Here is a 23,645-nt window from a genome sequence, read left to right on the forward strand (position 1 = left end):
TATAAAATAATTTAAAATTTTGCTACGAAATACAGACAATCTCTGGGCTGCTAAGGAAAAATCTAATATCTAGGCAAAACTGTTAATCATCTTCACAATTTTTCCTTCTACTGAACACTCACAAAAAATCTTTATCTTTAGATGCAAAAAAAGTATCAGAGAGGATACATCCCTGACATAGTAAATTATGACTTTCATATCCTTTTACTGTTAGAAATGAACATATGTCTGTGGTGTAAGAGGTTTTACTAACCTATCTTCCTTTAAGTTAGATGTTCAGAGATGGATTTTTATAGTAAAGAGAATCTTACTGGCTCCTTACTAGGAATAATGACACTTTTTTTTAAATATGGCTGACTGATGTTAAAAAAGAGAAGATAGGGACGCCTGGGTGGCTCAATCAGTTAAGCATCTGCCTTCGGCTCATGGATCCTGGGATCAAGTCCTGCATCGGGCTCCTCGCTCAATGGGGAGCCTGCTTCTCCATCTGCCTGCTGCTCCCCCTGCTTGTACTCTCTCTCTCTGGCAAATAAATAATATCTTAAAAAAAAAAAAAAAAAGAGAGAGAGAGAACATAACTGAGCCATACTAGCAGGTCTCTACAGACTAAAACCATTATCTTAGACAAAAAACGTACAGAATAGCATGTTTGTTTTTACTCCAGAACCAAAGTTCCTTCCAGGTCTTATCATTGTAATCCAAATGAATATAGTAGTTTGTTGCGATAATTTGTTTGACAAATATGAAAAGCACCCCTTCCCTCTCAAAATAAACTACTATTTTTGTTTCTAGAATACCATTAAAACTATAAAGTACGCAGGGTGCCTGGGTGGCTCAGTCAGTTAAGCGACCAACTTCAGCTCACGTCATGATCTCAGAGTCCTGGAAGTGAGCCCCGAATTGGGCCCTGCACTCAGCAGGGGAGGCTGCTTCTCCTTCTGCCTCTCCCTCTGCCCCTCCCCCCACTCATGCTGTCTCTCTCTCTCAAACAAATAAAATCTTGAAAAAAAATATAAACTGCTCACATTCTATTAAAAAACTTAGAGCCTATAATAGTTTCATAAAGATGGGGTGCCTGGGTGGCTCACTCGGTTAAGTGTCTGCCTCCAGCTCAGGTCATTATCCCAGGGTCCTGGGATAGAGCCCCACGTCAGGCTCCGTCCCTGCTCAGTGGGAGCCTGCTTCTCCCTCTCCTCCCCACTTGCTTGTGCTCTCTCTCGTTATCTCTGTCACTATCTGTCTCTCTCTCTCAAATAAATAGATAAAATCTTAAAAAAAAAGTTTCATAAAGAGAATAAGGGTACTTACATTACACATGTAATTGTGCCAAGACCTTGTAACCTGTGGCAACTTCTCTTTTCTTTTCCAGTTCGCTGGAGATCCTTCACGAACAGCTTCCTGAGTACCAAAAGCATGTGATAGGTTAACAGAGTTCACAACATGGGGGTGGGGAGTTGGAGAAAAATTCCAAAGAGAAAATTCGAGCATCACTTACTTTTGATGCAATCATATATGGAGGAATCAGTTCTATATTCATTTCTTGGAAGAGTTCTCTGCATTGCATAGTAATGAAGTCTCCAGCAAGAGGGGATTTCACAATGCCTATGAAAACAGATTAAACAAGGCTAAGACAGCATTAAATCCAAGCTCCTTAAGACAAATTCTTCTGTGTATATATATATATGAATAATTTTTTCAAGTAGAATTAACTGAGTTATCCCTCTAAGCATGAATGAAGCCATGCATCAGTTTTAAATATACATTATAAGGATTTTTAAAAAAACTCTTAACAAAGAGACATTATTTGGAAGCTGATATGTGATGGTCCAATTCACCGCTCTGTTATCTACATCTTCATGTCAGCGAACATCATCTCAGCGTACCCTCGTTAAATCCATTTACCTTGCTGAAGGACATAGCCATCGTGAACTGGAATTGCAGTGGTATGAGTGGCTCCACTGTCCAAAATAAGCCCAGTAGAACGACCATTAGCAAATCTAGTTTAAAGCATTAAGGAAAAGAAAGCATCAAGCCTCCTAAAATAATGTTTATTGTAAAGGGAAAGTTTTATTAAAGCATTCTTAGATATGTGTATTTAACATTCTTTAAACATGTGATTCTGGCTTAAAATGTGTTAACGTTAACCCAGGGATGAAAACTGGTGTCAAATAACTAGCTTAAAGACTAATGACAACAGGCAGGACTTCCAAAATGATGGTGACAGCAAGTTGGGGAAACCTTATCCCAGAGAGACATCTATTAAACTGGTCAAAATTAGCACAATCAGTCAAAAGTCTCTGGAGACAGATGAAAGGACTTATATTTAACAAAATCTATAGAAACTCGGTAAGAACGGCAGGAGGCTGTGGCATTTGAGCTAGGAACTAAAACCACTGCCCACACAGGATTAAAGAAAAATCATTTCAGCAGTGTGGGAGCTGACTGGCAGTTCCCACAACTCAATGGGAAAGCTACTCCAGGTGGATTCAACAGCCAACAAATACTGGCAGATCCCATCTCCCATAGCTCTGTGCTGCAGAGGACCTGCGTCACGTGAACCTCATAAAACAACATGTAGGAGTAGGGCCATTCACTTGGTCATCAAATATCTATTGAGCATCTATTACGTGCCTAGTGTCAAGTATGGTACTGAATAAAGGAAGACAGTCAGTCTGGCCCTGGCATTCCCAAGCACAGACGGCACAAAAAGGTGCCCTGAAACGGACTCTGCCCTGAAGTATATCCTGTTTAGTAGAGATCAGTAACGCCGTGAAAAGAACAGCTGACAGTGGCCCGGGGGTATACCAGAGAGACCACCTAACCAACCCTGGGGAAATCCAAACGTAAGCTAGGGAGGAAAACACAGGGAAGATACAGGAACACGTGGGAAGTGCAGGTGGCAAGAAGTGACGGTGAGGCCAGGGAAGTGCAAAGTAGTATAGCAGAGCCTATAAGAATGTGGAAGATGATTCTGGCTTAAAGCAGCCTGGCAATTAAAGATTATTAGAGGGACAGTGAGAAGAATGGGCAAGGTAAGAGGAAGGGTTGCAGTAATCAAGGAAAGAGCTTGCACCGAAAGCAGTGGCAGTGGAGAGAGAGAAATCAAAGGATTTGAGAGGTAGCGGGGAGAAAAAAAAATAGGTCTTGATGACTAAATTTGAAAGGTTAAAGAGATTTCTAGTCTGGGCAACTGGGAGTAAGAAGATAAAAAGAAGGAAAAGGAATAAATTTGAGGGGAGAGAAGATTAATTCAGTTTCGGACATAATGAGTTTAAAGTGCTTCAATGGATAATTAATACAAAAAGTTCTAGTAGGCCAGCTGGATGTGGGCCTGGAGCTCACAACAAAGATCTGGGATACAAAACAGATACAGATTTGGAATTTGTTAGTGTAGAACTGGTATCTGAAGCCAAGGAAATGGATAATTTAAACCAGAAAGAGCATGTCAAGAGAGACGAAGGGCAAAGGGCAGAAAACCAAGCAATGGGTAAGAATGATCAGAAATCAATGAGAATCAATGGCCAGAAAGATAGGCTGGCGATTTATCTTTGCTAGTACTGGTACTCTACCTCTGGTCAACTATATACATAAACATTAATCTGATGTTGTATTAGTACAAAGTGCAGACACAGTAATTACCAGACTAGAAAGTGGCATAAAGGCAATATGGACCTTCCTATAACTAACAATTCAAAATCTGGACAAATTATCTTAAATGACCATTTTAAGATACTAGAAAGTGTTCAAAAGCAGTCAAAATTCAGCCAAAATTTATTCTCATAAAACTGCAACTGGAAGGGGTAAGAAGTTCAAGTTTGTAGCTTCCTTGCCTGAAAGTGCTCCCCAGCTACGTGGCTACAGCTTGGGAAAGCAGTGGTGGAAAACCGCAACTTTACCACCTTGAGTGAACAGAGAAAGGAGTTCAGGGCTGGGAGAAAAGCTGGACAGGTAAGGTAGAAACCCTAGAAGCCAGAGAACTACAAAAGGGGTCACACCCAAAATCGGAGTATACAATATACCCACATCTCTGACTGACTGCGGAACTCTTCAGGGGCAGGACGTCAGGGGGCCCGACAAAAACGAGAGAGAACAGAGAGTAATTCACTCTTCAAAACTGGAGCAGCACCTAGGAGTTCTGTGATTTTACTACATTTTTAGCTACTGCATTCTCCAACAGTACACACCTTGGACAGCAGAAGACCCTTTTTACTAGCTTGAGGTGTCAAGAGGACAGAGCCTGGGGTTGGCAGATATGAGAACCCAGCTATGAATTAAGTGAGATAAAACAATGCTACCCTTCTAATATTTTTGTTTTGGAAAATACATCTTTTTCATTAAAATGTTATTTATGGGGGCGCCTGGGTGGCTCAGCCATTAAGCGTCTGCCTTTGGCTCAGATCATGATCCCAGGGTCCTGGGATCGAGCCCTGCATTGGGCTCCCTGCTCGGCGGGAAGCCTGCTTCTCCCTCTCACACTCCCCTTGTTTGTGTTCCCTCTCTCGCTGTCTCTCTCTGTCAAATAAAATCTTAAAAAAAAATGTTATTTATGTTAACCTTAATGGGTCTTTTTTGGTCATTTTTAAGTGAATAAATAAATGCTAAAACAATTCTCAGTTGGGGTGGCTGGGTGGCTCAGTGAGCGTCTGACTCTTGGTTCTTGCTCAGGTCATGATCTGCGGTCATGAGATCGAGCCCAGCATTGAGCTCCACATTCATCAGGCCCCGCATGCATCAGGCTCCGAGCTCAGCCAGGAATCTGCTTCTCTCTCCCTCCCTCTACCTCTCCCCCACCTCACACATGTGCTCGCTCTCATAAATAAATCTTTAAAAAAACAAAACAATTCTTCATTTTAATTTCTCACGGAAATATTGACATATAAGCCACATAAACAAAATCTCTTTGCAGTCCTCAGTAATTCCTTAAAGTGTAAAGGAGTCCTGAAGCCATGCATAATATTTGAGAGGTCAAAACAATTTTTAGAATACTAAGATGTTATTTGCCTTTTTCACTGTCATTCTCTCATGAGTGTATACGTGACTTTTCCAGAGACCATGTCATCTGTGGTACAGAACAGACTGAACACAAAAGGCAGATATGAGAATCCAACATCTGCTATGAAGCCTGACATTAAAGAGATTTGAAAAAATGTAAAATAATTCCACTCTTCTCATAATTTTTTTGGTTTTAGGAATCAACTGATTTTCATTAAAATATTTTATATTAACATACAATGATTTATTATTTATTTAAACTAATAAATCTAATTTTTTTTTGTTTCTATTTTAATTTCCAATATGGTAAACACTGCCAGATATAATCCACATAAATAAAAGCTCTGGATGTAAAAGGTTTGAGATCCACTCAGCTAGAGAACATAGTAAAAGGCCATCAGTCAGCTAAATCCAGAAATGTAGGAAATTCTACAGGACAATCTACTCCCTAACAAACAAATTATAAGAGAAAAAAAGGTTCAGAGGGAGTAGAATCTACAGATTAAAAGAGACCTAAGAGACATACTGAACAAACACAACGTATGACCCTTGTTTGAGTCCTGACTCAAATATACTACACTGTTTAAAAAAAAAAAGTTGTGATTACTTCTTTCTTTTGTCTTTAGACACATGGTAAAATCTTTCAGAGATACACACTAAAGTTTCTAGGGATAAAATTGTATCATGTCTGGGATATACTTCAAAATCATAGTGGGAGAGGCAGTGGGTAGCGTTATAACTACTACAAGTTAGCTATGTGTTGAAAATTGTTGAACTATGTGATAGGCACATGGAAGTTCAATATAACATTGTATCGTCTTTTGTGTTAGAAATTTCCCATACTAAAAGGTTAAAAATAGAACAATGCCCCATTCTGCTTACACACTCTTTGTTAAGGAAGTAGCCAAATAGACCTATGTTCAAATTCAGTAAAGCCACTTGCAAACTGTGGACTTGAACCACTTTACTTACTTTGACCACGTTCCTGAGAGGGTTATATGAGTATTAAATGAGAACGCACACAGTGCTAGCTAGCATTCTCCATCCTCTACACAAAAACCTGCGATGGCATACTAGGGTCTAAAGTTCAAATTTTAAAAATCTAACCTGCAAGGTCTCTACAGTTTGACCTAAAACTATTTCCACAACTTCTTCTGAAGTCTAACAGAAATCTTGAATTATAAACTAAGTCACTGGAAAGAACACTTACACTTTCTACCTCCACGCTTTTGCTAAAGTCATCTCCAAAACACAGCACTACAGACAATGTTAGATTATAGTTACCACAGTGATTTACGTATAAATATATACGTAAAATTTATTTGAATATTATAGCAATCTGGGGAGGTATAAGGCATAAATGAGTAAAAAGTAAAGCTAGGGTTTAAGTACTTAATTCAAAATCACACGGTTTGTAAGCATTTCAACTTAAACTAAATACAGGGCTCCTTCCCTCATATCATACAAATAAATTCTATTCTCTTCATAAAGATTTTTAAGATTTTTATTTATTTATTTGACAGAGAGAGAGCGCAAGCAGGCAGAGCAGCAGGCAGATGGAGAGGGAGAAGCAGACTCCCCGCTGCGGAGGGAGCCTGACTCAGGGCTCGATCCCAGGACCCTGAGATCAGGACCTCAGCCAAAGGCAGACGCTTAACTGACTGAGCCACCCAGCCACCCCATGTTCTCTTTATAAAGATTTGTCAGGCTACTATTTTCCTCTGATGAACTTCCACAATTATCATACAAAAATTTCAAATTAATCATGTACTTCCTTCATGACTTTTACCAGTTATTTTGAAGTATCATTTTTTTTTTAAGATTTTATTTATTTGTCAGAGAGAGAGAGAGAATGGCAGGCAGAGGAAGAAGCAGGCTAGGCTCCCTGATGAGCAAGGAGCCTGCCTTGGGACTCGATCCCATCAGACCCAAGCTGAAGGCAGACGCTTAACCGACTGAGCCGCCCAGGCATCCCTTAAAGTACTATTTAAATCTATTATTTACCTTTTAACACGAATATTACATTACAAATTCTTTGAGATAAGGACATAATATCTCCTTGTCTGTCCCTTAACATGCCTACAATAAATATTCGGCGATTTTTTAAAAAATTGGTGATTAAGTCTTAAGTGAATTCATAGGTAATTTCCACTTTTCTCTAGTAATGGGAGAGGAGAAAGGAAATGGCAATCTTTGAACTTGTTTAATTCAGCTGGCTTACACCCTACCCTCTGTTCACATTCCCCCTCTGAAAACAAAAAATTTTTAAACCTTGTCACAAGCAGGACTTGAGCATTTCTTTCTTATTTCCCTCTAATAACTAATTGGTATATTTATTCCAATAATAGATAGCTTAAAAGGAAGAGAGAAAAAAAACCCAAACTTCTGAACATGCAAGAACTGGCTCATGTCTTCCTGCTGGGGGCGTTCTCTTTAACAGCACCACATTTACTTTGAAAGAAAAGCTGAGTATTACTCTTTCAAGGATACGCTGTCAAAACTGCAGTTTTGCAAAGGAAGAATGCAGGGATGTTGTAGTGTTCAAACATTAACTCTGTCAGTTTCTCTCTCTTTGCTCTAGTATTCCACTTGAGAAGAGGGAAAAAGAAATGCAAGTTATTTACTGTTTAAAAACTAAAATGTTGATTTCAAGATTCAATATAGCACTATACTAACAAGGATGTAAACATTAAAAATAGAAGAGAGTACCACACAAAATAATCTTCATAAGAATATATGTATATTTATTTCTATTTATAAATATAGTAAATATAAATTAAAATTTATCATTTAATAAAAAGTAAAACTGTTGCTATGAATTCTACAAGTTACAGACTTTTCAAAGTACAAGAAAATCATGATTCTTAGAAACATGAAGTATTACTAAATCTTAAGACTGAACCTAGTAATTTTAAACCACCAAATTCTCCTACATAGAGTTGGCACTCCTAAAGGAAACTAGGTTAAAAACAGTAACATAATATTGATAATTTATGATCTAATTATGCTAGCCTGCTAGGCTCTTTGGACTCTGTACCAAATTTATTTCACAAGAGGCTTCAGTCTCATAATTTCCAGCCCTAGTTCCACACTTGACTTCTCTCCTGGAGAGCAGGGTATAAAAGCAGGTACACCCTGCCCCTGGGGCATAAGGGACAATTCATGAACCCAAATGGGAAGCAGCCCAAGGAAATCAAATGTTAAATAAATCCCCAGAAAAAATAATCAAACCCCATTTAGAGTGCTTTGTTATTGTTCTTTGATTATTTTAATTACTTAAATAAAAATTATAACAGTATATAAAAATTAATCCCCCTTTCCCTAATTTTCAAAATTCAAAATATGAACTTCTATGCCTCTAAAGAAAAAGAAAACATTATTTGAATGAGTTTTAAAAACAACAACTACTACAGAAACTCAGAAAAGAAAGTCTGTCTTACCGGTGCTTCTGACATGAGAACAGGATGCAGGCTGGCTTCTGATTTGACATGCATTTTGTAGGTATGATCCAAAATAGCCTGGAAACTATCCCAGTCTTCAACTACAATGTAAGATTAACACCGTGAAAACAATGCTTAGTTGAAGATGAATACAGAATCTTTTAAGAGACTGTTTCTACAGTTTAACATTAACACTTTAATATACAGAACCTACTTATTTCATATTTACTTCATAATATGGTACTTTATATAGACATCATCTTTGTTTTCTATGAATATGGAAACTCTTTTTCATTCCTCCAGCCCCCACAGTATCACAACCCCTACCTAGACCTGTCCCAAATGTAATTAGTGTATCTACCACACCCAAAATACCAAATAAGTATTATTCAGTAAGTACTTACTAGAGGCACAGTATGCAATTCAAATGGTGAGAAAATACAAAAGAATGGTATGATCTAGACCTGATATTCAAAAAGCTTATAATCTACTTGAAAAAAGATGAGAAGACATAAAAAAAAAAAAACCTCAGGGAATATAATACTCCTTCAATCTGGCTTCCACGTAAACATTCCATCAAAAATGCTTGCGTAAGTCAATGACCCTCTAACAGACAAATCCAGCAGAACTTCACATTTGTAGTATTACTTGACCTCTTTAACATTATCTGACACTACTGACTGCTCAAGCTTACAAACGTGCTCTACCACAGTAAAAGAAGAATGTCATGACTTATACAACATACTCCCACAGCCGTGAGGATTTTGTTTTTGTCAATGAACTTTGTTAGTCACTCTAACTTTTCTCTTCCCTTCTTAGTGTAAATCTCAATGTCACAGCTGAGAACAATGAGAATGAATCACTTCTATTCTTCCAGAACTTGTTCTTCCCTTGCCCTTCTGCTGAATATTCATTCTCCTACATCCCTAACTATTCCTTCTCATTCTCCTTCATGGGCACCCTTTCTTCTCTTGGGTTAACTACAGAACAAGCTCTGACAAGGAACCCCATCATCAACCCCTGTCTCGTATTTCACACTCTTTCTGACTAATATAATGCAACTCCATGTCTTAAAATTTTTCTTATTCGCCTACAAGAGCACCTATATTCAAACACTTTGAACGCAATAACGAACTAATTTACATGCTGTACAGAAAAAAGCCTGCTTGCAACGCTGACCCTTGGCTGGCATCCAGGAATTTGACTGATAACCAGTTCCCTACTCTGATATAAAACTTTCCCTAAATGATAAGAGTAGTTCTCTGTGCCTAAACTGTTTGTACAATGTGATTTATGCTGAACACCTTTCTTTCCCTCTGGGAGCCTTGGATTTTAGCACATGTGAGGCACAGGGTCCCTACGTGACCACCTCCAGTAAAAATCGTCTCCAGTGAGCTCCTCTGGTAGACAACAATATGTTGTTACATCTCGTCGCTGGAGGAATTAGGTACATCCTGCCTGACTCCACTGTGAGAAGACTGAAAAGTTTGCACTGGTTTCCTCTGGACTTCACTCCATGCCCTTTTTTCCTATTTTGCTTTGTATCCTTTCAGTGTAATAAATTTTAGCCATAAGTACAACTATATGCTGAATGCTGTGAGTCCTTCTCATGAATAACTGGACCTAAGAGTGATCTCGGGTATTATACTTGCCTCTTAAGACCATAAAACTTGCTCCTTCCCATTCTATCCTACTTCAATGCATGGTACCCAATCACCCCAATCAAAAATTAGGAAACTTTTTCAACTCTTCTCTTTTCACCTCTTTGATTTCTCTCAAAGCCACCTCAGGATCTCTACCATCAGTGATGAAATTTCAACCCTCTTCACTTCTCATCTGAATTTTCACTTCCCTGATACCCCTGCCTCTAGTAACTCCCTCCAGTCTAGCCTACACACTGCTTTTAGAATCACTTCTCCAGCTGGCAAATATGAACACTTCACACCTCTGTTAAAATTCCTTTGGGGTTACCTTTCAGAGTTGCCAGCTTGGCATGGTTTATAAGCCCTATTATGACTGCTCTCTGCCCAACTTTCCTGCAACTGGTCCTAATGCACCCACTGTTACAGCCATACTTAACTGATGATCTTTCTAAACAGGTATGCTTCTTCCACAGCTCCACCTCTTTACATACGCTGGTTGCTCTCCTTTACCCAGCCTTCCAGTCAGGCTAATCCTTATTTATTGATCAAGATCCAATACAAAAGTTACCTCCTTTATGAAAACCATCGCTGACCCCCAATGGCAGAGTTAAATACCTCTCCTTTCTAATCCCACTGCTTATCAAACATAGCTATAACACTTATCCTACTTATTTGTATATTTATATCTATCTCCCCTATGAGTTTTTTAAGGAAGAGGAACATGTTTGATGCACCTTTGTATTCTCAGTGCCTGGAACATCAGTTTGTGGAGTAAAAACAAAATATCTGATATTCAACTTACAAGTTTTACGTCTGAAACATAGCATGTACACTCTATAAATCAAATCCATAGAAACAAACATCGTACCCATCCCATTTTTTAGTGGTGAAATGGCCTCCGTGTTCTCCCTGGGAACGCGCAGGGCATTCGTATCTATGTAATAGGTGGGGCCGCCTTGTTTGCCTTTATCGCCATCTATTTCCATCAGCGTGCTTCCATCATCTCTTTCTACCACCATACCAATAGCTGTGGGGAAATCCACCTGGAAGAGTCAAAAACATAATACAAGTTTTACCTGCTTTTATCAGGTAGTCATTTTTTCCCAACTAAAGTCTTTTACCATAACTGAGTCAGAATTTCTGCATGAATTTAATTCTACATAAATGGCCCTTTCACATCCAATTAATTAACACTACACTTACCTTGGGACAGTCTTCACCAGCATAACCAGCTCTCACAGTATAGGACCCAATATCAAAAACAAGAGCTCCAACTTCGTCTGAAAAGATGAAAAGATAATTAACATTAACAACCTACAGGTATCATATGAAAATTAAGAGTACTTAATGTGCTTAAAATGAGAAAGTATGTGAAACCTCTATTACAAGTTAAAACAGGTATTACATTCATATCATTACTAGCTTGAACCTAGTTTTAAATACACCTTAAAATAAAGATTCACTTAGTTAAAATATAACAAGTCATACGCTGTATATCAGTATAGGTTCAATCAGGAATGAGATGGTACACTAAAATTGGGTAATTTGCAAGAGTTTACTTATTAAAGGGACTATTTACAAAGATATAGGCACAATACAGGAAAACCAAAAGGGATAGTATGGTACGCTAGCACTCATAGAGATCTGTTACCACCCTTAGAACTGAAGAAACATGGAGAAAGAACTGTTACCAGAACCCAGAGAGAGTTATGTTTGGAGGGCTACCTGAGAGGAGCTGTGACTTCAGTTGAGGGTTGCAGTGAGCCATGGCTAACCCTGAGGGGAAGGAACCAGACTAATAAATATGCCAACCTTTCTCTCCCCCACGCTCCACTGGCTGGGGTGATCTCGCAATTTCTCACCCAAGCTGGGCCACTTCTGAATGCACAAAGGGTTCCGTATTAATAGTTCCACCAGGACAAGAGGCATAAAGCAGGACATATGGTTACCCTACCAGTGGCCAAACCAGAGGTTAAGAGACCCACTGAGGCACTCTCTAAGGATCAGCCTTCAAGGGCACAAAGAGGGTGGAAATGGGTGGAAAGTAGATCCAGAGGTGCAAAGGGAAGATATGCAGTACACTTAGGTACCATTTTTTCATATGTTAAGGGAAATTACATTCCATGCAATTAAAGAAGAAACTTAGCAAACCCCAAGAAAAAAAGGGACTCTGAAGAATTAGAGTTTAAGATATAATTATACAGGCCAAGTAAAAATCATTAAAATGAAGTTATCAAAGTTCGTGCATTTCAAAGATTTTTAGTAAAGTTTAAAGCTGAGGAAGAAAGCTGGTAATTTTTTTTTTCACATACATATTCAGAGGAAAGCCTCTAATTATACTTTAAAAAATTTCATCCAAAACAGCATGCCTCCAAAAACAAAACACTTGGGTTTTCCAGGCACTAATTTTTCAAAGAAGAATTTTTTTCAATCATTAAAAAGAATAAAGAACTATTATTATCTCCATTAAACTGGCAAAATCCATCTGATAAGACCAAGTGTTGTCAAAGATGTAGNGAAAGAAAAGCTCCTACACATTTGCTTATAAAAGCTGTAAACTGATAAAACCACATGCACAATTTAATCACATGACTAAAGTTGAAAATGTGCATACACAAAAATTACACTTTTACCTTCTCTAGAGAAACTCTCTCACACATGTCACAAGGAGATACGTTTCAGAATGTTTACTAGCTATGTGACCTTGGGTGATTTCTAACCTTTCTGCCTCAGTTTCCTCATATATAAATGTGCATAATAATAGTTCCTATCCCTATCTCATAGGATGCTCTAATAATTATGTAAATGTGTTAAATGCTATAATGCATGTAAGCACCTAGAACAGTACCTGCACATAATAATCACAGTAAGTGGGAGCCACTATTAACCATTATTATCACCACACTGCTCATCACAGGAAAAAAATAGAAATAATCTAATGGTCTCTCAGTAGGGAAATAGATAGACTATAATTTATTCACACCATGAAATACTATACAGCAGTTAAAATGAATGGTCTAGATCTACATGTATTAATATGGATAAATCTCCAAAAAATGACTAGCTTGAAAAGCTAGTTACTACACACACACACACACACATACACATTATGATACTGTTTAATTCATTATGGACACACACACTGGGTAAAAGTATAAAATATGCATGGGGTCTGGGAATGTTGCCTACAACTTTGGTTCTGTGGCTACCTCTAAGGAGGGAGAGAAGGGGACTCTATATCCCACATTCTACTTCTTAAAACATCTCAAGCAAATACAGTAAAATATTACACCAATTTATCACATATAAACTTATGCATATTTTTAGTATGTCTGAAGTACTTAAAATTAACTTTTAAAATAAAGAAAAATTAATGATTATATAGATAGTTGTAGTTAAGAGATGGTATCCTTACAGAATAATGATCTCATTTTTATTCAAATAAAATGAAGAGCCATCTATTTTTCTTATTTGAAAGGAAGTTTCTGCATTTATTACATTTCCCAAAGTAATTATCCATTCTCTATACAATTCTCTGATCCAAATTATTTTGTCTGAAAGTAGCGGTCCTTAAAAGCAGAACATGCATTTGTTGTCACCACAGCGTGTACATTCAAGCACAAATAGTAAAGTTACTAATGAATATGAATTAATAAACGTTAACACTGACTAACCAGAATATTGGCTAAAGAAATATCCTAACTAGGGGCGCCTGGGTGGCTCAGTCGTTGAGCGTCTGCCTTCGGCTCAGGGCGTGATCCCGGCGTTATGGGATCGAGCCCCACATCAGGCTCCTCTGCTGGGAGCCTGCTTCTTCCTCTCCCACTCCCCCTGCTTGTGTTCCCTCTCTCGCTGGCTGTCTCTCTCTCTGTCGAATAAATAAATAAAATCTTAAAAAAAAAAAAAAAAAAGAAATATCCTAACTAAATAAATGAATTGCCTTACCTGGTTAACCAAAATTTTCAATGACTGTTCTCAAAGGATCAATCTTTTGTCCTATACCAGGGCTCTTAACCTTTTCTGTATCATGAACCTCTTTCACAAAGCTCTGGGCTGAACTGTTTTCCCCCTAAAATTCATATGTTGAAGTCTTAACCCTTAGTACCTTAAAACAGGACTATATTTAGAGATTAAGATCTTAATTTAAAGAGGTGATTAAATTAAAATGAGATCATAAGATGGGCCCTCACCCACTATGACCGGTGTCCTTGCATGAAGAAAACATTTGGACACAGATTCATACAGAGGAAAGACCATGTGAAAATACAGGGAGAAGACAGCTTTTATAAGCCAAGGAGAAAGACCTCCAAAGAAAACAACCCTGTCAACACTTTGATATCAGATTTCTTGCCTCCAGAATGGAGAGAAAATTAATTTCTGTTATTTAAGCCACACAGTCTGTGGTACTTTGTTACAGCAGCCCTAGCAAACAAATACAGACACGTTAGGAAACTTATGATTCCCTACTTAGAAAAAATTATAAAAGAAACCAATTATAATAAAATATAGTTCTACCTGTGGATTACTTAGGGAGGCCAGGGACCACATATTTTGAACCCCTCCCTTAATTTATCCTTTCATAGGTAATCTGTTCCACCCTACAGCCTCAACTTTATCAAAATATTAATAATTCCAATTACAAATCTCTCTCAAGCCCTCACCTTCATCTAGATCCGTATCTCAAACTTTTTTTTTTTAATTTTTTAAAAAAAATTTGTCAGAGAGAGAGAGAGAGAAAGAAAAGCAGCAGGCAGAGGAAGAAGCAGGCTCCCCTCTGAGCACTTGATCCCAGGACTGTAGGATCATGACCCGAGCCAAAGGCAGATGCTTAACCAACTGAGCCACCCAGGTGTCCCTCAAACTTTTTTTTGAGCATCACAAATAAGATTTTTTGTTACCATTAAACGTCTGAATTTTAAACAGCTTCTTGGACTGGTGGCTCGTATCCATCAGCTTGTTCAATTTTAGCACTGGTCTCATCCCCAGAAGCTTTTACCAGAATTACTACCTTCACCATGAAACTCCATGAGCTTTCTCAATTCAAACCTGGGCTTCTTCAGCATTTTTACTTTTCTAAAAAAGACATCATGGAGAAGATGAATAGATCGGCAAGCTTTTTCTATGTCTTTTCTGATGGTGTCTGGAATCAATTTATTGATCACTTCTTTCAAATCATTTGTCTGCACCTCTCAGGTCATAATCTCCATCATCTTTTTCTGGATTTGGTGCTGAGCATAAAAGGTCTTCTGAATCGAATTTTGGCAATTTTTAGTAAAACTAACACCAAATAAATGAAGCAAATAACCATCAGTAGTCTTGACCTCAACATGAGCTTCAGTCACATCTGCCATTTTTTGACCATGGAGCACATTTTGTCATGGGCAAGATCCATGCCATGGAAACTAGTCAGGCAGTTTTTGCCCTGAATATTCTCAGTAATAAGCTTAAATTTTTTAAATGCAACTTCATCAGGGGTGCCTGGGTGGCGCAGTGAGTTAAGCACTGGACTCTTGGTTTCCACTCAGGTTGTGATGGAGCCCCGCACCCCTACCCTGTCCCCTGCTCCGTGCGAAGTCTGCTTAAGGCTCTCTCTGCTCCACCCTACAACAACCCCCCGCCCCCCAGTGAACGCACACATACTCTCTCTGAAATAAATAAATCTTTTAAAAAATAAGGAGTAAAAATAAATGCAACTTCATCATTCTGCAAATCAGCAAGGTTCACTTCAAAAACATGATCCTTGAGGACTTCAGACGCAATTTTGGCTTCACTGAGTTCTCTTGACTAGTGTTTTTCCAGTATTTCTTATACTGAACACAGGTGGTACATTCACATCATACCAATTTTTCTTAGAAAACAGATCAACTTGGCTCCCTTTCTGCCACCTTTCTTTTTTCTTTTTCTTTTTTTTTTAAGATTTTATTTATTTATTTGACAGAGAGAGACAGCCAGTGAGAGAGGGAACACAAGCAGGGGGAGTGGGAGAGGAAGAAGCAGGCTCCCAGTGGAAGAGCCTGATGTGGGGCTCGAACCCAGAACGCTGGGATCACGCCCTGAGCCGAAGGCAGTTGCTTAACCACTGCGCTACCCAGGCGCCCCTGCCACCTTTCATAAGGCACTTGTTCTTACCAACCGCCATGGTGCTACTTAGCGAGCCAAAAGGCCGTATCTCAAACTTCTTAGTGTACAACATCAATTCCTCCTGATGTCCCACTGGTACCCCAAATTCAACATATCTGAAGCACTGTCTTCTTTTCCCCATCCTATCTAACCTAATCTCAACAGTGCTATGACCATTAGTGGCCTAGTCAGCAGAGGCAAAAAACTGAGACTTGTGAATGTCTTCATATTTTCATATCCCTCATCAAGTTTTGCCAAATAGTTCTATTTCTCAATTACCTTCCTCTTTACTACCATTGACACTGTCTTGAGTCAACTCTTCTTTTAAAAAAGATTTGAGAATGCATGCGTGAGTGCACGTGGTGAAGGGGCAGAAGGAGAGGGAGAGAATCTCAGACATTCCAGGAGAGCACAGAGCCAAGGCAAGGCTTGATACGACAACGAGCCTGAGATCATGACCTGAGCAGAAACCAAGAGTTGGATGCTCAAACAACTAAGCCACCCAGGCGTGCCTTAAACGAAGCTCTTATCTCAACAGGGAATTATTACAATTCCCTATAAATATTGTGCTTCCCATCTCTCCGCTTCTCCATCGCCTTTCAAACTGCTGCACTGTTATTTTACAAAATTGTAACTCTGAATGAACATGTAGGCACATAAATCCTTCAATGAAAAAAGAGCATCACTCAGTGGTTTCCCATCATCTACAAAACAAAATTTAAATCATTTCACCCAGTTGATATTCAAGGCTTATTAGCAAAAATCTGCCCCTAGTCTCATTTCCCACCTCACATACTAGCATTGCTGGATAATGTTGTCTTCTAAACACACAATGTGCTCTCACTCAGCTAACCTTTGCATATGCTGTCCTTCTCCACTCTTCTTCCATCACCTCCATAACCTCTCTTGTGAAGTCCTCTGAGTTGAGCTGGTAACTTGTCTGTTCTACCGTTGTACCTTCTACATATTGTCATTACTGAACACACTACATTGAATTAGTTACCCTTTCTCATCAAGTCACCCAATTATCATGATATAAATGATAAGACGTACCACTACTTCAGGCATCACTAAGAAAAAAAAGCATGCTGCCAATTAAACTCTGCCATACCAATTAAACTCTGCCACACCATCAAGAAATATTCCATGTTAATTAGACTAGAATTGAATTTTTAAAAATTTTAAATATGTAAAATAGAAAAAACCTCCACAAAAAAAAGAGAAATATTCCAACTTCAGCTCTTTAAATATGGGGAGGGGGGGAGGATGTACAACTAAAACTAAATAAAATATGGTGTCTATTTATTTGACTGACTCACTTATAAGACTGTCCTTCTTGGAGGCAGAGGCTATACCTGCCTGGCACATAGTGAGCACTCAAAACTTTTTTTTTTAATGAAATGAAAAATCTAACAAATCAATCATGCTCCTGTCCTAATTAGATGGCAAACGATTTTTTTTTTATTTTTTTAACTTTTTGGCAAACTAGACATAGAATTTTAATCTGAGTGGGACTCTTGATTCTTGGAATTTTGCATCTGCTTATTTTCCTTTTTCAAAGGATGGGAAATAGGTCTATTTCCTGTACCTTGTTCTGTTAAAATCTAAGTACCAATGAATCCAAAATAGGAGAATGGTAAAGGGAGATAGGAGGCTTAAACCATAAACATGGAGGTCTGGGTATTTAAAAACCAGGATACAATTTCTAACGGATAAAAATCCTCAAGACTTGCATCCCTTTGCTACTAAAAACACCGTTTTCACTTTTCTGAGGATGCTGCTGTTTTTCCACAGAGTAAATAGCTTTCAAGTTTAGAGGTGTGGTTGATTTTTCTGGGAAAACATGAAGCAATGGTGGCAATTTTCTAACCTGGTCTTAAAATATTCCAATATGATACTGAAGGCAAATGACTTTGGAAGAAAGCAGGAACGTTATTTTTTTGTTTGGACAAGGGTGCCTCAACTCATGCAGATGACGGTTCTGAGAAATTTTTAAGGTTAGAGATTTGGGGGTGAGGGGTGCAGGAATGATGAAACACAATTTAATCAAAGTTGAACTGTTTATCTTTATAATGTGAGTTTGAAGTAAAGGAGAACCATGAAAGATGGTCACAGGAGCAATGAGTAGGCCCAGAAACCAGTTAGAAAGTATGGAAATCTGGGTGAATTATGCACTACACCCAAAGCTAAAAATGAATGTCAGATTTAGTCAGAAATCATTATTAGAATAAGATAGCTATAAATTTTAAAATTTATACTGCAAAGATCTTTTAAATATGCAAGCAAGTTAAAGATACAGCTAAGTTAATTACACAAAACCTAGGTGGGAGGTTTGGTTTCTTTTCATAGTACACCCTTTGGAAAATTGACCTACTACAAATACTGGCCATACAGGGGTAGCTCAATCACAAAATCATACACTTATTTTTGTGAGTTTTAAATACTTTATATATGAAACAGGCTTTAAGACATATTCCTCTCCATAAGCAAATGAGACACAGGACGTTTATTCTGAATACCTAAACCATACATGAATATGCTATGATTATATAAGTGAAAAATGACTTATGGAGAAACCAAAAAACTGTTTTTAAAGTGGGAAAGGGTTTTATTGAATTGCCTTTTTCTTCATCCCAGAGATTCTTGTTCACCACTTATTAGGAAGTTATGTAAGTCTGGGCCAGTTACTTAATCTTTTCCATACCTTATTTTCTTATTCCATTATATGGGGATAGCAGTATCATTTCCTATGGCTCTTGCAGATTGACTTAATGGACATATTAAATGCAACACATGAAAAGTCTCTGGAATAGCTCTTAGTACAAAGTATGCACTCAATAAATGTTTGCTGCTGGCATTATTAGTATCCATTTCTACCTCAAATTAAACAATGCCTTCTAAGGAAATACTCATGAACAGCTTCTAGGCCCTTGGATCAGTGAACCTAAGGGTCAAAATAGAGTCAACAGCCTCCATGAGGCAAAGGCACAAAGATCCAGTTTTTTGGTCAGGATTGCATCTTCAGATGGAAAAGAGGTGAATCATGAAGATCCAGCAGGCTTTCTCCAAAGTAAAAATGGGAAACTACTAACTCTCACATTTGAGAAATCAAAACCAAGAACATAAACGGGGATGACGGGGATGAGGACCAGCATATTACTAAAAAGAAACTCAAGCTACATTCCAAAAACTACTAAGAACTTTGATAAACTCATTTCTATCCCTTACCTGTAAAATGCGATCCTCTTCAGAAACAATAACCTTACTAAACACAATGACAAAAGCAACACTTTAGATTTGTCTTCTCGTTCTCTAGACTCATGAAACACAGCAGAAACCTGAATATACATCAGGGCCTCCTACCCATCTAGCAAGAATGAAAGCTCTGAGTATATTTCGAGTGGGGGGTCGAGATACTGCGTTTCTAAAAAGCCTGCAGGTGATGCCGACACTGCTGATCCATGGACCACACTTGGGGTAGCAAGTGTATCATTATCTCACTGAACCTTCGCAACCACCCCATTGGGTAGGAATTATCATTCCCGAAATGAGGAGCCTGAAGTTGGGAAAAGTTAAGTAACTTGCCCAAGGCCAAAACGCTCAATAAATGGTGAGACTGAAAGTACAAGTCAGGCGTGTGTAACTCCCAGGCCCGTGCTTATCTTTCCACCCACCACAGCCAACCCAAGGACATCAGAGTCAAGTTACAGGTGTTCCCACGAGTAACTCTGGAGAACCCCCAGTCAGCAAACGGGCAGAAGTTACCGAAAGGTGTAAGGCAGCTGAGCACGAACGAGAGGAGGCTGCGTCCTGAGTGGCCGCCACTCCTCCAATCAGTGGTACCTCTCGCGGCTCGCTTTAGCCTCCACGGGACGTTGCGGAAACCCTCCGTCCACGCCTGCAAACTGCTGGGACCTCCCAAGTTTAAACCCGCGCGCGCGCCCCAACGTAGCCAAGTTATGGATGGTGACACCGGGGAAGATGCGACCCTGCGGCCGGCCACGCAAGCCGGGGCTCTCCCGGCCAACACCTCAGGATGGAGTGCCCGCCCAGGCGGAGGCCGGCGCGCAGCCCCAAAACCCCGCTCCTCCGGGGGCCAAGGCTGGAAGGAATCGCAGGAGGCGGCGACTCCAGGCGCCCGAGGCTCTTGCCGAGCCGGGTGGGCTCCGGGGGCGGGCAAAGCACGGGGCGGGGATGGGGCGGGGAGGCTGGGGTCCCAAGCGGGGGAGACCGGAAGGGGCCGCCGCGGAGGGGAGGGCTGGGGGCGGCGGTTACAAACCCCACACGCTAAAAAGGCGCGCTCTCTCGTCCGGCCGCACTCACTCACCTCCCCCGTACACCCCTCCGCTCATGGCTGCTGTCCGCGCGACTTCTACGCTAAAGGCTACCGAGCGAAGTGACTGCGACGACCGCGAGTGCGGGTCCCGAGAAGCACTAGCCCCCTACTCCCTTAACTTCCACTGCCACCCCCCTCAGGCAACAAAGCGGCGTCCACACACCCCGGAGCTCAGTCACACTTGCTGTCTGCTCTTAACAGCCAATCATGAGAGGCCCGGATACCCTTTAGCCAGTCAGAACGAGGCTGTGCTGCATCCCTACCGCGGCACTGCCAGTTTAACCAATCGAAGGCAGCCATGGAGGCGGGGAAAGGGGAAAGCGACGGAAGGAGGGAAGGAGTTGGGTTGCGGAACCGGCCGCAGGCTGGCTGGGGGTGGGGGGGAGGGGGGCGGAGGGAGGCTGGGGGCGGAGCTTCCCGAGGGGCCCGGAGAGTAAGCCGGAGCGAGCAGGAGAGGGAGGAGAGAGACGAGGGGGAAGTGTCGGGGTGGGTCTAGGGGTGTGGCTCGGCGCGGAGGAGCGGTGGGAATCCGACAACCTAAACTAAACCCCTGGAAGACAGTCTAGAAATACAAAGTGTCTCCACGCAGCGATTCCTAGGTTTGGACTGTGGAGAATGTAGATTTTTTTTTTCCCCCAGAAAATGTACTTTCAGCTAACTTTTATGTTAAAAAAAATTAAAATGTTATGCTCAACTTTGGGGTAGGGAAACAGTAAATCAGACAAATCTATAGGATCCTACAATTTTTGAAATGGTTATTAATAATTAAAAGAAGAAAGAGATGATATACTATATACTTTCCCAAACAAATTTAGGTAGCACTTTAAAAAATTATTTTTAGAAGTATCATCAGTTTCTTTTATCCTGTTAGACAAGTGTAAAACAATCCTCATCCAGGTGAGTACCTAATACTAAATACATATCCAGTCTGTCTACTGTTCTTAGTCCCCTATTTTTACTAGCCCAGTCCGGGTCACCATTGTCTTTCCTCCTGAATTACTGCAATAACTTAATTGTCTTGCCTCTTGGCCACATTGCAAGCAGCTTGACCTACAAAAACGCCCAAATCTAGTCATGTTACTCCAACTCAAACCCTTAAGATGGACTGCATCTCTTGTAGTTGAAAGCAGTTTTTTAGTTGATTTGTCTAGAGTCTAGACATAGGGGCTGCCCTTAACCTTAGGAACAATGGAATAAAGTCCCATAAGTCTTAGTGCGAGCAGCGTAGCAGAAAGTGATAGCAGACATTGTATGGTGACTAACATGATATAATAAAAAAATATTAAAAGAAAAAAAGTGATAGTAGGGTGAGGAACAAGGCTAGTGAGAAACTTTCCCATCCACTTAACAGAATAATCTCAGTATATCTGATCATTTAGGAGACCCCCATTAACGCAATGAGATAATGCAGAAGTCTGCAAACCATAGCCCCATGGCCATATCAAACCTTCTTTCTATTTTTGTGTGGCCTATGAGCTAAGAAAGGTTATTCCACTTTTAAATGGTGTTTTGGAAGGGCACTTGGGTGGCACAGTCAGTCAAGTGTCTGACTCTTGGTTTCGGCTCAGCTCCTAATCTCAGGGTCATGAGGTGGAACCGTGCCTGGGGCTCTGCTCTGAGTGCGGGGGTCCGAGTTTCTCTCTCCCTCCGTCTCCCTCTGCCCCTCCTGCTTGCGCCCTCTCTCTCTAAAATAAATAAATCTTTATAAAATAAACACTTTTTATTTTAAGATTTTATTTATTTACTTGTCAGAGAAAGAGAGAGCCCAAGCAGGGGGAGGGGCAGGCAGAGTGAGAAGCAGGCTCCCCGCTGAGCAAGGAACCGATGTGGGACTCGATTCCAGGACCCTGGGATTGTGACCCAAGTGGAAGGCAGATACTTAACCAACTGAGCCAAACAAGCGTCCCTAAGGTTTTATTTATTTCAGAGAGAGAGAGCGCAGGCACGCACCAGTGGGGTTGGGGTGGGAGGAGGGGCAGAGAGAATTTTAAGCACACTCCCAGCTGAGTGGGGAGCCCCAAGCAGTCTCCATCTGAGAACCCTGAGATCAGGACCTGAGCCAAAACCAAGGGTCGGTCACTCAACTGACTAAGCCACCCAGGCACCCCCATTTTTTAAAAGATTTATTTATTCATTTTAGAGAGAGAGGGAGAGAGTGCGAGTGGTGGGAAGGGCAGAGGGAGAGGGCACAGGAGAGAGAGACTCTCAAGCAGACTCCCCACTGAGCACACAGGGCACTGTGGGGCTGATTCCAGGACCCCAACATCATTACCTGAGCCAAAATCAAGAGTCCGACCCTCAACCGACTGAGCCACCCAGGCGCCCCTATTTTTAAATGGTTTTTTTAAATGTTTTTAAGAATAATATTTTGTGACATGTGAAAATTATATGAAATTCAGATTTCAATGACCATAAACTAAGCTTTACTAGAACATAGACTGGCTTATTGCTTATTCATTTATGGCTGCTTTTGCTCTATTGAGTAGTTATGACAGAGACTGTGTGAACTAAGCTGGAGAGCATGTTTACTATCAGACCTCTTGTAGAAAGAGCTTACCAAACCCTAAGATGATGTGTTTAACACATCTAGCACAGTGCACTAAGTACTCTGTGTTTACTGTTGTCCCATGATTGTATCTCTACGTACAGATACATATCAAATCCGCAAAAAAATTCCATTTCCACTCTGTGGTTTTATGCTGTGTTTGGCTAATAAAGCTGATGAGCTGTAAAATATGTGATACTTTGGTAGTAATTAAACGTCGAAGCAATACTATTTGTGTTCAGAAACACAGGAATTCATTTAAATCTGTTCACAGTTTGGGGCGCCTGGGTGGCACAGCGGTTAAGTGTCTGCCTTCAGCTCAGGGCGTGATCCCGGCGTTATGGGATCGGGCCCCACATCAGGCTCCTCCACTGTGAGTCTGCTTCTTCCTCTCCCAATCCCCCTGCTTGTGTTCCCTCTCTCGCTGGCTGTCTCTCTCTCTGTCAAATAAATAAATAAAATCTTTTAAAAAAAATCTGTTCACAATTTAAATGCATAGGAATTCATACATGTCAACTTAAGTAGATTATAAGTATTGATATCTCTCATCAATACCATCTCCAATCTCT

The 23,645-nt window shown here is 40.2% G+C and overlaps 1 protein-coding gene and 1 pseudogene across 3 annotated transcripts in view; both read right to left on the reverse strand.

The window, feature by feature from the left end:
- ACTL6A (actin like 6A) overlaps positions 1–20,718 on the reverse strand; it is a 28,916-nt gene extending 8,198 nt beyond the window's left edge. The window contains exons 1-8 of one of the 3 annotated variants that reach the window (XM_040621567.1): positions 20,523–20,718; positions 11,279–11,355; positions 10,944–11,118; positions 8,433–8,533; positions 7,483–7,580; positions 1,903–1,997; positions 1,496–1,602; positions 1,309–1,398 (exon numbers count right to left, since the gene is read on the reverse strand). In XM_040621567.1, coding sequence (XP_040477501.1) covers positions 1,309–1,398; positions 1,496–1,602; positions 1,903–1,997; positions 7,483–7,580; positions 8,433–8,533; positions 10,944–11,118; positions 11,279–11,355; positions 20,523–20,547 — 768 coding nt within the window. In that variant the 5' untranslated portion in view covers positions 20,548–20,718. Of the gene's footprint in view, positions 1–1,308; positions 1,399–1,495; positions 1,603–1,902; positions 1,998–7,482; positions 7,581–8,432; positions 8,534–10,943; positions 11,119–11,278; positions 11,356–19,423; positions 19,443–19,960; positions 20,088–20,522 lie in introns of those variants that run through there. The other 2 variants (XM_008705303.2, XM_008705302.2) reach the window with 2 other exon arrangements.
- Positions 14,907–16,743, reverse strand: LOC103676118 (annotated as a pseudogene).
- Positions 20,719–23,645: the final 2,927 nt, after the last annotated feature.

This window comes from Ursus maritimus, unplaced genomic scaffold (assembly GCF_017311325.1).
Source record: "Ursus maritimus isolate PB19 unplaced genomic scaffold, ASM1731132v1 scaffold_4, whole genome shotgun sequence".
NCBI classification, from domain to species: domain Eukaryota; kingdom Metazoa; phylum Chordata; class Mammalia; order Carnivora; family Ursidae; genus Ursus; species Ursus maritimus.